The sequence below is a fragment of the Musa acuminata genome, chromosome BXJ2-6 (assembly GCF_036884655.1).
Source record: "Musa acuminata AAA Group cultivar baxijiao chromosome BXJ2-6, Cavendish_Baxijiao_AAA, whole genome shotgun sequence".
Lineage (NCBI taxonomy): Eukaryota > Viridiplantae > Streptophyta > Magnoliopsida > Zingiberales > Musaceae > Musa > Musa acuminata.
Genome location: NC_088343.1, coordinates 5,425,209 through 5,440,330, shown reverse-complemented (window position 1 = coordinate 5,440,330; position 15,122 = coordinate 5,425,209). Strand labels below are relative to the sequence as shown.

Here is a 15,122-nt window from a genome sequence, read left to right as displayed (position 1 = left end):
TGAACCACGATAGGTTTCTTGCTTGTTCCACATTTTCGATTCAAGCACATGTATCATCGTGTGTTATCTATGTTCTTCAGTTTATGTATGCTTTTGGTTTGGATTATTTTTTGTGTCAGTCTATGTACTTCAGTTCATTGATGATTTTAGTTATGTTTTATGATCACTCATTGTGTCGTTTATGTTCTTCTATTTATTTATAATTATGGTTGTATTTATGTTTTTAGTTAGGTTTTATGATCATGTTTAATTGTTGTCGTATTTATGCTTTGGATTAGGTTTTATAATCACTTTTGATGTCGTCTACTTTCTTCAGTTTATTTATGATCATTTTGGTGTTGTTTCTTTAGTTTAGTTTATTTATGATTATGGTTTGATTTATCTTTTTGGTTAAGTTTTATGATCACTTTTGGTGTCCTTTTCTTTGGTTTATTTATGTTTTTAATTAGGTTTTATGATCCCTTTTGGTTTGTAAAACACATATTATATCCATCTATCTTAGACTTGAATATTTCAGATGACATACGATCGGATGACATATACTCGATTTCATAATGATGTCAAATGGGAACTTGTCACAAGCTTGCTTGTTCATATTTTTCGAATTATTTGTCTAGGGAAACAAAATAATTATTCACTTTTGAACAAAATGAGATATTTCTATTCAATCTCCACATATCACTTTCGAATAAAATGAGACATTAATATTCAATTGCTCCACCTTTTCTCTCGTCTTTAGAAATTTTGTTCGAAAGTGAAGCACTCGGAAGTATTGCAGTCAATCGAATCGACAACGAAAGAAGAAATAAGATTAAATATTTTATTTTTGTAAGTATAGAGATCTTAATATAACTTTTGAAAGTATAAGGATGATGAAGGTAACTAACTACATAGGTAATTTATAATTAGGTCTTCAAAAATTTCAAGAAAGTCCTCTTCTTTTCATAATCAAAACCTAATAGAAATTAACTTATATACAAAAATAAGATTTAAAATTATTATCCTTATTAGTTTAAAAATTATATCAATCAAATAGGATAACTTCTTGTCAATTATAATGTTTTTGTGTATCTTATGATATTTTTGATACCTTTATCGAAGCACTATAAATCTATCCATTATGAGAAGCAATTATAAAACTCAAAACCTAATCAAAATTAGTTTCTATATAAAAAAAAGAGTTTCAAATATATATTCTTACTGCTTTATAAATAAAATTAAAATAAATATGAAGATGGTTATATCTTATAATATTTTTAATAGACATACAGTATATAAAAAACACTTAAATCTATTCAAAAATATTACAACCGGGAACTCTTGAGGTATTTGATATAAATTCTTATGATTCTTTCCCTTTCGTACAATGGATATACCATAATTTGTATTAAAGCATTTTATATATATTATAAAAAAATTATTCATATATAAAAAACATTATATCTCAATAGAAATACAGAGGTAATTCATTCATATATAAGAAAACATTATATCTCAATAGGAATACACTATTTAAGAGATAATGATGCAAATCTTTACGGTTCTTTCCATTGCATACAATGTTAATAAAATAACATAAACATAACTTGCATTCAAGTCATAAAAAGTCAATTATACTATTTTAGAACATCATTATAATGTTTTGAACTTATATTGAACTTAAGACATGAATTAGGAGTCATGAATCAAACACCACAATGACATCTCAAAATATTATAATGATTTAGACGAGTATATCTTTGGACGGAGTCATAATGTGTAGAGATGAATTGTTTCAGTGGAGATGGTGAGAGATATTTATGGTATTACAGAAATATATATATATATATATATATATATATATATATATATATATATATATATGTCAAATTAAAAAAATAAGAACGAAGGTATATTTTGAGAAAAGCCAAAAAAATTCTAATATTAGTTAGTTAATATGTTCGGAGGAGGACGACTCTTGAAGCAGTCTTTCGCGTGCGGCTGGTATAGACGAAATAAAAAAGCCTCGTCGTACGTCACCACAAACGTCACCACCGCCGAGCAGGGTTTCTCCAGGTAGGACCACACGTCACAGCAAGGCCCCGACTCCCTCTATATTACCTCGCCCATCTCACGGTGGATCCACCAGGGCCACAAACTCCTCGCCCTCCTCCTCACAGTTTGGCGACCGGCAGCTCAGTTCAATGGAGCAGCATTTCCTTGTGGTGACCTACCCGCTTCAAGGGCACATCAACCCTGCCCTCCACCTCGCCCGGCGCCTCGCGCGCGTCGCCGGCGCCAGGATCACCTTCTCCATCGCCTTGTCCGGCCACCGCCGCATGTTTCCCAGCTCGGCCGATGGAGAAGTCGACGACGGCCTCATCTCCTACGTCCCTCACTCCGATGGCTACGACGACGGCTTCAACCCGGACGTGGACGACATCAAGGCCTACCCGCTTCGGACCAGATCCGTCAGTTCCAAGACCCTCTCCGCCATCATCCGGTCCCTCGAGGAACGCGGCCGACCTGTCACGTGTGTCATCTACACCTTGCTTCTGTCGTGGGCCGCCGATGTGGCGCATGAGCACGGCCTCCCCTCTGTTCTCTACTGGATACAGCCGGCCACCGTCTTCGCGCTTTACTACCACTATTTCCATGGCTATGATGGCCTGATTGCGTCGCACAGACAAGACCCGTTGTTCCAGGTGAACTTGCCTGGGCTGCCACCGTTCAGGATTTGCGACCTACCTTCCTTTCTCAGGATTACGAGCCCCGACGATCCCTACTTCGTAGTCATCGAGATGTTCCAGGAATCGTTCGATGTGCTGGACAGAGAAAAAGCTCGCTCAACGGCGAGGGTTCTGGCGAACACGTTCGACGAATTAGAATCCGATGCGCTTGTGGCTACCGAAAAAATGAAACTGATACCGATAGGGCCGACGGTGCCGTCTGCTCTGTTAGAAGGCACCGAGGCCGCAAGAGGCACGGGGAGCACAGGAGCCGATCTCTTCAAGCTCGACGAGAAGCAGTACATGGAGTGGCTGGACTCGAAGCCGGAGAAGTCGGTGGTGTACGTGTCGTTCGGAAGCCTCGCGGTGATCAAGAAGCGGCAGGCCGAGGAGATAGTGCGGGGACTGAAGGAGAGCGGGCGGCCGTATCTGTGGGTGTTGAAGAAGGAAAACAGAAGAGAACTGGAGGGGGAGGTGGAGGAGGAGGGTGGGATGGTGGTGGAGTGGTGCTCGCAGGTGCGGGTGCTGTCGCACCCGGCGGTGGGGTGCTTCGTGACGCACTGCGGCTGGAACTCGACGGTGGAGAGCATAGTATGCGGGGTGCCGACGGTGGCCGCGCCGCAGTGGTCGGACCAGAGCACCAACGCGAGGCTGGTGGAGCTTTGGGGAACGGGTGTGAGGGGCGAGCTCGACGGAGAAGGAGTCCTGGAAGGGGCAGAGCTGAGCAGGTGCGTGGAGACCGTGATGGGGGAAGGGAAGACGGGGAAGGAGATAAGGAGGAGGGCGGAGATGTGGAAGGAGAAGGCACGGGAGGCGGTGGGCGAAGGCGGGTCGTCGGATCGCAATCTGAGGGCGTTCGTGGAGGAGATCGCGAGCCTCAAATGAAACCATCGATCACCCACGCCAAAAGATAAAACACTGCGGACTGCAACTGCGACGTGGGAAGAACGGAACTACTTTGTCTTCATTTGATACTAAAAAAGAGACGAGTCTGTGCTATTGACTATGGAACACTACAATACTATTGATTGTACGAGCTGGAATCGATTTCACATCCGATCTCGGTTTTTCTAGTGTGGTTGAAATCATAGTTCTAATCGTCCTCCTGAAGGAGCCAAATAGAAAACCCCTGAGGAGTTTTCAGTGTGTGAAATGCACATAGAAAGCCCCATTGGCTTAGGATCATCGATGATTGTGAGGATGGTCATTCGTCATTCTCGGGTACGTCGATTCGGGAACCCACCTTCATCGACTCGATATATGCTGAAAACTCAATTGTATCAATCACGTGTGGCCCAGTCGGTCATGTGCAATCGACGTGGTCTTGGATCGGTCACGTGTAACAGGTGGGGTCACCAATAAAATTGTCATTTGTGTAATTTACAAACTCATTGATATGGATGCATATGAGAAAGATATACGCAAAAGTGATGACAGATATAATTCAATAATAATTGGTTGATGTGCAATCAAACTCTCTCCCGCATAATAATTGGTTGTGTCTGAGGTGCGAGGGAGTCGATGGAGTATGAGTTGAATCGGGTCGCCGGGGAAGGTGGGAGCTTCCGAGTGAGGAACTATGAGTTGAATCGGCTGGCTCGCTGGGAAAGGTGGAGGGTGCTACGAAATCGATGAGAAACTGGTGTGAAACACGTGAACTACGGCAGGTTTCTTGCTTGTTTCACATTTTCGATTCAAGCACATGTGTTCCACATTTTCCATTCAAGCACATGTATTGTGGTGTGTCCTCTATGTTCTTTAGTTCATGTATGCTTTTGGTTTGGATCATTTTATTTTGGTGTCGTGTATGTACTTCAGTTGATTGATGCTTTTAGTTATGTTTTATGATTACTTTTGGTGTCGTTTATGTTCTTCAGTTTATTTACAATTATGATTGTATTTATGTTTTTGGTTAGGTTTTATGATCACTTTTGATGTCATCTATGCTCTTCAGTTTATTTACGATCACTTTTGGTATTGTTTCTTTAGTTTATTTATGATTGTGGTTTTATTTATGCTTTTGGTTAGATTTTATGATCGTAAAACACATATTGTATGATGTCATCGCCCAATAGAACATACAACTTGTAAAATACAGATTGTAAACGTGTAACCATCTTAGACTAGAATATTTCGGATGATACATGATCGGATGAATGAATGTTCAGAAAACCTTCTTGGTCAAAATGTTAACTTGGAATCAGATGCAATAACAAATTTACACCTACCATCAGAATCTCTAACGACAAATTCTATGCCACTATTGTTAGTATTATCCAAGGATTAGTGGCTCATCGCTAAAACCGTGATGATAAGAAGTAGAGAGTTTTGATGAATGAGTATAATATAAATATTTTAGATATATAATAATTTTATTTAAAAATAAAAAATAAAAACTAGTTTTCAGAGACCACCACGATAGAATAATAGTCAGCAAGACAAGTATGGGAATGTCTCGGCTATGATCATGAGATATGATGGCCATGTACTGAAGAACAACAAATTGGTGGCCTCTGCTAAGAGAACAAAAAAGAGATTGGCATCCACTGGTTCTTTTTGCGGCCGTCAAAGGAACCGGAGGCAAAGGCGCAAGCATTGGAAACTAGCTGAAATTGCAAATGTCCATGAGATACTGATCATTAAAATACCAAAATAATTCGTTACATGATATATAAGGACGACAAAAAGGATCGGAACAGCCTAGAGTCTAATCAAAAGAGATCGGTAGTGATATGATCAGGTCATTTACGGGCATCCCATTACTTATTTTTTAGAGTTCTGCGAAAACATTTGTAGTGGCTTCTCATAATAGTAGAAGAGAGGAACATTACCGCACTGGCTGTTGATTGTAGTGGCTCTTCTCCTTCTTCTTTGCAGCTGCAAGCCTCGCACTCCTCGCGGCTGCCTCGACAGCAGCAGCTTTTGCAGCAGCATCCATCTCTTTGTTCGATTTCTTCTTCTTAGAGGAAGCCACTTTCTTTAGCCTCTCCTTCATATCAACCGTAGGTGTATCCTCCTCTCCAGGTTCAGCGACTTCATCTGGTTTCTTGTTATTATTGAGATCTGCGAGCTGTTCCTCTTGTTCCTTGGTGTCCTTGGAAGATTTATCTTTTTTGGCCTTCTTTTTCTTTGAACTTTTGCTTTCTGAAGGAGCACCTGTGTTTTCCTTTTTCTCTCCATCACCGCTATGCTCCTGTTGTTTCTTATCTGAGAAAATTGACAGATCTAGGAAATTTTAGCAGGAAATACACATTCATCACAGAAACAATTACTAGATTATCATTTGTACAAACTAAAAGAGGTATATATATGCATGTTAAACAAGACAACATTGACTGCATATGTGTATGTATATAGATGTATATTATATATGCGTGAACCAATTTCATATATACTGTAATATCTCATTCTACTGAATGTAAAAGTCTACCATTTGCCTCATCTTGTGCAGAATTGCTGTCTTTGCCGGAAATGCCAAGCTCATTTAGAATTGCATCAAGTTCTTCCATTTCCTTTTTCTTAAGCTCCTTCTTTGATAGCTGCCTTTCTGCATCTTTCGCAGGTACTGAAACAGGAGCAGGTTTCTCTATTATTGGCTCACTTGCAAAAGCAATCTCAGGTTCAATTTCAGGTTCCTCTTCAACGTCATCTTCACCGCTATCAAGACCATTATCCTCGCTTTCACTTTCCTAAACAAATCCACAAAGACAACAAGTCTTGAAGATTCTAAAGTAAATTAATGACAGTTAAACTAAAAAAATCTTTAAAACACATTATTAAACATTACATTATAAACAATAATTTGTTAATAAATTTGCAATCAAACTTGTAAACCATAGATATCCACAATTAAAAATGGTTTGAGGAGCATTGATGTGCTAAGTTCTCTTGGAGCCAAAGGGCATGGCACAACCAAAAGCACAGGCCCACAACAGGCCTCGTTGAAGCAAGGCTCGAAAGAAAAACTTGTCTTAAGCACAAAACGGTGTACTCCAAATTTCCTTACAATTGCATAACATATTTCACTCATATGGTAGACTTTGTATTAATTGCAAAAGAAAAAGAACATTAAGTATTTAAGTGCGTGTTCATATCCAACAACTTTAATATTAGACATCCGGAACTAAATTAATAGATAAAGCATCACGCTGTTGAGAGAAATTAGACTAAATAGAACAACACATAATTATACCCATGATACGGATAACCATGTAATAGATGTGACAACAAGAAGTTGTAATGTCCCAGCTATTTAGGGTAATTTATATAGATCTCTTCCTACCATTGCAATATATATAATATTATATCTCTAGGTGAATCAAGGGCATGCAAATCTTCCTACTATTTCTAATAGTCTTCTCAAGTCTCCTCCTACCTCGCCTTACAACACTAATCCTAATTGCCATATCATCTTATCAACAGATTTAAAGGTCTCAATTGAACATTTTTGTATCATCTTAGACAATTTTTCCTCACTTTATCCTCTGCTAAGGCTACACTTATTTGTTATTATTGTTATTGGATGAAAACAATTTTTTATTTTTATCTTCTCTCATAACTCCATACGTCTATCTCAACATTCTTATGTCAACTATAATAACTTTGTACATGTTATTTCTTAACTATCCAACACATTAATCCATATAGTTGGTTTTATAACTGTTTTACAAATTTTTTCTTCTAGTCTAAGGAAAACATGATGATTAACCACTTAGTTTATACTCCATGATAAAGTCTTCATCAATCTCTCATTTTTATTGAACAAAAGATCCAAGATATATAACACTTTTCCTTATCAAAACTTCTACATCATCCATTCTTGTGACATCCTCAATTTTTTCTTAGTATTGTTCACATTACATTTCATTTATTCAATCCTAGACCCCTACTCAATTTAAATCCTTTAGTTTCAATGGTTTGCCTCCATAATCAGGCTTGAAGTTAATCTCAACTTAACTTCAAATATCTTGTATACAAATAGTAGATTTATCTGTTACCAATGTGAAAAAAAATAAAGACTCAAGGTGACCCTAGATTCAATCCTATAATTATATGAAAACCCACCAGAAACACTCCCTATATTTCTAACATCATTGACTAGTCTATCTTATATATTCTTTGGAACGTCCCCATAATACTAGGTACTCTTTTCTTTTAAAAAAAATCACCACAATAAATCACTCATAACTGTATTGTAGGGTTTTCCAAGTCTATGAAGATGCAAAAAAATCTATTTTCTTATCTCTGTATTTTTTGTCATTGATTACCTCGATAAAATAGAAGCACCTACAGTTGATCTTAGAGATACACAGCCAAATTGATTTTCGACAATACGTGTTCGACATCTTATTCTTTCTTCAGTCACACTTTCCCAAATGTTCATAGTGTGACTCATTCATTTAATCCCTTCATAATCAAAACTTCCTGGTATAAATCTCTCCTATTCTTATAAATTAATACTAAGAAACCTTTTCTTCATTCATCCAACACCTTTGTAATCCTCAATTTTCTAAAATAAACTACTCACTTAAACCACTCTTGATCTAGTAGTCTCATTTAAACCTCAAAAGGGATGCCACCAACCCCTATATTTTTCCCTAGTGTCAACCTCTTTAAATCTTCCTTTATCTCATTTATTATATTTTTAGGAACCAATCTATGATTTTTAATTTTACCGCTACTCACTATATCTAAAATCAAATTAACTATAAAATGATTGTTAAATAATTTATATACATATTTTTCTTATTAATCTTCATATGATTAACACGTACCTTAAAGTCTTCATCCTTTTACATCTTAAGTTATCCAAATCTCTTCTTTTCACTAATTTTATCAATTCAGTTAAATGTTTTTTTTCTCATCTTTAAAACCTAGATTACTATAAGAACTATAAGTCAAGGATTTTGTCAAACTTATGGCCTTCTCTCTCTCACTTTTTTTTTGCTACTAATTTTCTAAACCTCTCCTTATTTTTGTAACTTTTGCAAATATTAACATGTTCCTTTTGTAGTGATTGCTTTTTAATCTTCTATACTCCATCACCAACTCTCTCTTAAAGACTACACCTCTACCTTCAGTTATCCAAGAATCTAGTTTGTCATGAGCATAATCTTAAAAGACTTCAAAGTCCACATGGCTTCCTTCTCCATCCTACTTTAGAAAACCTTATATTACCATCTTTGAAACTCCACGGTCTAATTATTACATAACTATTTGCTGTTTTCCCCCTTCCATTTCCCAAAACATACAAATGAAACTATTAACTTGTGTAGATTAATCAAGCTTTCTCAAGGCATCAAATACTCTTAAGAAATCACTAGTGAATTCTCCAGGTATAACCTGTGTAGACTAATTAAGCTTTCTCCAGGTATAACTTCACAATCATAAACTCTAATCACTAGTGAAGAAATCCCACGAGCAATAATCATGTCCATTCTTATAATGTTCATCTCTTCTCATGAAATGAGATATCAAATTTGACCTAAAACTAAACATAGATAATATTTACCAAACAACCTTGTCTAGATAAGCAGAACTAACTAGAATGATGTGACAATATGCCTTCCTTTTTCTGCCACCAGCTCTCCACTTGATAGGAAAAATATGCTAAAACATTGATCTACAATTTCCAACTTAGAGTTGTGCTTGGATTAAAAATAATAATTAATTTACACAAAAAAACAAATTAATTCTTCATGAAAGGGTTAAGTAAAAGTACAACAAAACTGACTTGACCATGAGAAGTTTAGAATAGATAATGAAAATCCGGTTATAAATCAAAATTTATGACAAAATTCAATATTAACCAAAAGGATATATTAACAAATAAGAAATTACAATGAAATCACTAAATTAATATACAACTTAATCTGCTACATAACACGGCACCACATTTAAGCTGCAAAGAAGAGAATAATTCATCCAGTTGGAAAGAATAAAATATTGTGAACATGATGCAGAAACAAACAGCTTGCAAGATAGATATTATACAGGCAGCAAGTATTTAATCTGATAAAAGGTTCTTAATCGTAATCATTCTTACATGAATTTAAGATATTAAACTGATTAGGGAAAAATTATCTTTTGGGAACACAGACATGTGGACATCGATGTGGTAGATAACAACAAAATCAGTCATTTCAAATATGCCACATCACCCAAAACAACAAAAAATATTCTACCAATCAAGAATGATTTAGAGAATATTTTCTTTATCACTAGTAAAGAGGCCCTGACTATAAAAAGGATGTTCTTTTCCTTCTCAATCGAGACTCTCTCTATTCTCCACCTTGGAATCCTACCATCTAAGGCTTCCAAGGCATTGGGGCCGCGATTCAAAAAAATCCAACAATCTTTCTTCGCAAAGGCATTGGAGGCACACAGCAATGCATCTCGGCACTTTGGGAACCCTCTACTCCTTCCATCGGTTTTGAGACTCAGGTTCGGGTTGATCTCAGTTCCTGCACCTCCTTCCGGCCCAGACCAAGTCAAGTCGTTTCTACCATCTCCCTAGGAGACTGACTTTGAAGATAACTTATGCACCAAAATCCCGAAATGGGAATTCGTATATCAGATAAATTTGTATTCAACTATTCTAAAGCTCATAATTCAAACATATTTATATTGAACCACCCGAAAAATTATAATTCATGTCATGAAGTTGAAAAAACTGCTGAAAAAACAACTACTTCAACAATTATAATCTACAACACAAGTAGCCATATGGACAAACAAGTTTGTTGCACAAACCTCCTCTACGACTGCAACAGATTCTTTGTTCTGCTGTTGCTCCGACGACCCCCAGACGGACTGGGGAGGCGCTGTGGTCGCATAGTAATCATCGTCATCGTCAACATCGGCCCAAGATGTTGACGTTAATGGTGTCGGAGTCCAAAACACCTGCGGCTCCGGCTCCTTCGCCTGGCTCTTGGACGATCCCGCCTTGCTCTTAGTCTCTTTGTTCGATTTCTTCTTCTTCTTAAGGGTTTCGAGCGCTGCGAAAACGTTGGTGCTGTTAATCTTCAAGGGCCCATCGTCCCTCCTGCTTCCACCGCCAGCCATCTATCCCTGCGCAACGCTAATACAGATCCAACCTACGGTTTCAAGTTCTGCAAAAGACCACCTCAATGGAAAAAAATCCGCAGAAGCTCCCAAATCTCACGGATTCAAGAACCCCGGAACTATATAACCTCTTACACAACAAATCAAAGAACAGGGATCGAGTTTCTCAAGATCCACACTTCGATGTAGTGTAACAAACAATCAACCAAATGGTTCGATTTTAGCAACGAGTTCTGATGAGATCTCCTAAAAAGCGAGATTTTTTGCAGGGAACCAAATTTACGACTGGGGGAAAGATCAGAAGAAATCGAATCACGGGGATTGCAAAGGCCGGCAACGGGTGGTCGGTCAAGAAAATGTACAGGATGATGATAAGAAAGGATTTCCAGAAGTAAATCCCAGAGTATCGGAACGAAGAGGATCGATTTCTAGGGTATCGATGCAAGAAAGGGAGCAGTCGAAGGAGGAGACGAAGAGGCCGGGCGACGGCAAACGGGTAAAGAGTGAGATTAGGGTAAACAGATAACGTCGTCGAAGCCACCACGATAGCGTCTATTTTCCACATATAATAAAAATGCTCGCTTATTCATTTTCGTTTACCGATTGGCTTGCCTAAGTGATGAATCATTTGAGATTACTCATCCGGGTCCCATACAACCAAGGACAAATCACCACTGAACAAACAGGTATATTATTGGGTTAAAGGAGAACCCGTCAAGCAAATATCTTTATCTTGTGAGCGAGGTAGGACCGCGGTTAACCGACGCCACCCGGTGAGAGGCCAGACTCCAAACCACGGACGTTTGCGGATGGCCTTGGAACACCTTAACCTAACCTGTATCCAAGGCACTACATCGATCATCCAGATCATGTCCGTTGGATCCACATCGGAGGGAGGTGATTCCATGTACGGCAAGAAGATCCTACGGACGAAAGAAGTTGAACCCGGTTGAATAGTGGAGATCGTTGCCTTATAATAAGGATTATAACGGGAAAAATGATATTTAGGAATTAGGATGACAATATCAATAAGAAATCAACAATAAATGGCCCATGTAACTGAATTCGAAATAATTAAAACATTACGGCTTTATGTTATATCAGTTAAAGATTATTATAATTAGCCACCATCCATAAAATCTTGCTGTAAATTGTCAAGGCTTTTAACAGCTACGTTAATTGATGCACTAAATTTTCATGTGATTTTGTGAAACACCACATGGATACAGTCTTAAATACATTGTTGTATTGATACCTGACATGCATCGTAAGAATATACCTCACCGGAGATGTGATGCTCCCGGGGAGAATTGAGATTGTTTTCCTATCAATTCATTGTTTCATATATTTAATTTGTGGTTACTATATTTTCAGACACAAGCAGATTTAGGCAACATGAGCTTCAAAGAAATAGTTTATCCATGTTGTTGTAAATAACATTAAGCCGTGGCCTCGGGGCCGACTCAGCTTGGTTCGGGTCTGGATGATGGGATCTTTCCGATACGGCCCTTGAGTTCGCTGAGGAGGTCGACTGCGGTGGTCCGATCAGGACGGGATCGTCGTTTCCTCTGGGAGGGAACTCCTCACTTGGGCACCTAGTGGGAAGTCGCTGTCTTCGTACCTACACACAGGTCGGGTCGAGAAGCTCGACCTGACCCCTCCGACGATCAAGTTAGAAGATAGTGGCAGGGGGTTTGTTTAGCTAAGTGGTGCTTTCTCCTTTTTCCTCATCTCCCTCCCCTGGTGAACAAGAGGGTATTTATAAGAAAGGTTACCATTATTTGATGTGCCTGCCCGTAGGGGTAGAATTGTACTTCTGGTAGCGTATGACATTGATGTTGGCGTGGTGTGAGGGATTGGGCCTGAGCAAGACGCTAATGCGCCTCAGCCGGTGTTATGGTCCTTTTGACCAAGTGCTGTCGGGTCGATCGAGGCGTGAGGCGTCATCTGGGACAGTTGACGTCAGCCGAGTCTTATCGTAATTATTATCCTCATCATATTCCTCCCCCCTCCCCCCCCCCCCCCCCCAAAGAAGTTATACATCGGTCGCCGTAGTGGGGGTCTGAGGCAGGGCTTCGGCATTGAGAAACTGTCCCTGCCGGGCGTTAGCCAATCCATTGCCAATGGTGCGGGGACCATGGAGTTCAATATTCAAGGAGGGTCGCGTGCGCCGTGGTGACCCCTGGGTAGTGTGCGGCCAAGGAACATAATTCAGTCGAGTAGGCCAAGCAGAGGCTGTGGTCTCGAACAGCATGGAACCGAGGAGCACGGCGCAGGTGGGCTAGGGCCGAGGAGTATGGCTTAGTGGGGCAAACCGTGCAGGCGTGGTCTCGGGCAACATGCGGCCGAGGAGCACGGCGCAAGCGGGCTGGGGCCGAGGAGCATGGTGCAGGCGAGTTGGTCGCGCAGGCTTGGTCTCGGGCGCGCAGGTGTGGTCTCTGGCAACATGGAGCCGAGGAGCACGATGCAAGCGGGCAGGCCGCGCAGGTGTAGTCTCGGGCATCATGGAACCGAGGAGCATGACACAGGCGGGTAGGCCACCCAAAGGCAGTGGTCTCGGGCAGCGTGGAACCGAGGAGCACAACGCAGGCGGGTAGGCCGCACAGGTGTGGTCTCGGGCAGCGTGGAGCCGAGGAGCACGACGCAGGTGGGCAAGCCGCACAGGTGTGGTCTCGGGAAGCATGGAGCCGAGGAGCACGCCGCAAGCGGGCGAGCCACGCAAGTGTGGTCTCAGGTAGCATGGAGCCGAGGAGCACGACACAGGCGAGCAGGGCGCGCAGGTGTGGTCTCGGGCAACATGTAGCCGAGGAGCACGACGTAGGCGGGCGGGCCGCACAGGTGTGGTCTCGGGCAACATGGAGCCGAGGAGCACGATGTAGGCGGGCGGGCCGCACAGGTGTGGTCTCGGGCGGCGTGGAGTCGAGGAGCACGACGCAGGCGGGTAGGCCGCGCAGGTGTGGTCTCGGGCAGCATGGAGCCGAGGAGCACGACGCAGGCGAGCGGGTCGCACAGGTGTGGTCTCGGGGAGCATGGAGCCGAGGAGCACGATGCAGGTGGGTGGGCCGCGCATGTGTGGTCTCGGGCAGCATGAAGCCAAGGAGCACGATGTAGGTGAGCAGCCCGCACAGGTGTGGTCTCGGGCAGCATGGAGCCGAGGAGCACGACGCAGGCGGGCAGACCGCGCAGAGGTTGTGGTCTCGGGCGACGTGCAGCCGAGGAGCACAACTCAGTCGGGCAGGCCGAGCAGAGGTTATGGTCTCGGGCAATATGCAGCCGAGGAACACGGCGCAGGTGGGCTGTGGTCGAGGAGCACGACGCATGCGGGCTGGCCGATGGATATAAAGACAAAGGGGGTTAGGCCGAGGCTAACCGCGAGCCGAGAGGCGGTCAGGTAGATACTGAGCCTTCGCTCAGAAGAGACTAAGGCAGGGCCTAGATTTCTTTTGACGAGGACTACATCGGATAGCCACTGTGGGTGCTTGACCTCTTCTATGGAGCCCACTGTCGAAAGTCGTCCCTTCTCCTCATGGCCACCCAGGCCTCCACCGCGATGTACTGGTTAGCCCGTTGGAGCATCTCTGGCACCGTGGTGGGGGGTCGCTCCGCGAGGGACCAGGAAAATCTGGAGGGTCGCAGGCCTATCATAAATGCCTGCATTAATAGAGAAGGATGAGTGTCCAACAAACCCCGAATTTGCATGGCAAAGCGATCCACAAAATGTGAGAGGGGCTCGTCCTCCCTTTGGTCGAGTCTGAGGAGCGATGCAACAGATGACTTTGGTCGGACGTAGGTTAGGAAGCTAAGCTCAAAGTCCCTGGCGAGCTGGTCAAAGGAGGCGATCGTCTCAATCTTCAGGTCGCTGTACCACGTGTTGGCCGACCCTCTCAGAGTGGTGGGAAACACCCTGCACATCAGAGCATCGAAAGTCCCATACAGTGCCATCTGAGGCACGAAAAGTGGCTACATGGTCCGCTGGGTCGGTGGAGCCGTCGTATGCATCTAGGGAGGGGAGTCGGAAGTTCGGGGGGACTGTCTGATCCCATATCTCGGGCGTGAAGGGAGATCCCTGGTGTGCGTCCTCCCCGAGCTCTCCCTTGGACCTGCGAAGCTCATTCTGCACCTCGTCGAGTCGCTGGCTGATGAAGTGCAACTGGGCTCGCAGGGAGTCCGTAGAATCCGAAGACAGCGCCTCAGGTTCCGGGTGGCCTCTCTGGTTTGCTGTCACTTGATCCCCGAGCGGGGCCAATGGGACCCGAAGCAAAGCGGGGAGCTCCCGAGGTGGCGTGCGTGCCTGAACGGGTGGCCCCCGTTACCACAACGGTTGGACGGCCAGCGAGTGCAACGGATGAG

At 42.3% G+C, this 15,122-nt stretch overlaps 2 protein-coding genes across 3 annotated transcripts; one reads left to right on the top strand and one right to left on the bottom strand.

Moving 5' to 3' along the window:
• The first annotated feature begins 2,117 nt into the window (after window positions 1-2,117).
• Window positions 2,118-3,781, top strand: LOC103987024 (phloretin 4'-O-glucosyltransferase-like). Its single transcript, XM_009405206.3, has one exon. It carries the CDS (start codon window positions 2,184-2,186, stop codon window positions 3,591-3,593), a length of 1,410 nt encoding a protein of 469 aa, XP_009403481.2. The 5' UTR covers window positions 2,118-2,183; the 3' UTR covers window positions 3,594-3,781.
• Window positions 3,782-5,315: 1,534 nt separating this feature from the next.
• On the bottom strand, window positions 5,316-11,312 carry LOC135614396 (uncharacterized). Of its 2 annotated transcripts, none has more exons than XM_065111743.1 (3): window positions 10,461-11,312; window positions 6,139-6,397; window positions 5,316-5,933 (listed from the first exon to the last, which is right to left on the bottom strand). In XM_065111743.1, exons 1-3 carry the CDS (start codon window positions 10,770-10,772, stop codon window positions 5,536-5,538), a joined length of 969 nt encoding a protein of 322 aa, XP_064967815.1. In that variant the 5' UTR covers window positions 10,773-11,312; the 3' UTR covers window positions 5,316-5,535. The 2 variants fall into 2 exon arrangements, with proteins under 2 accessions (XP_064967815.1, XP_064967816.1); XM_065111744.1 differs by having other exon boundaries at window positions 5,316-5,915; window positions 10,461-11,311.
• Window positions 11,313-15,122: the final 3,810 nt, after the last annotated feature.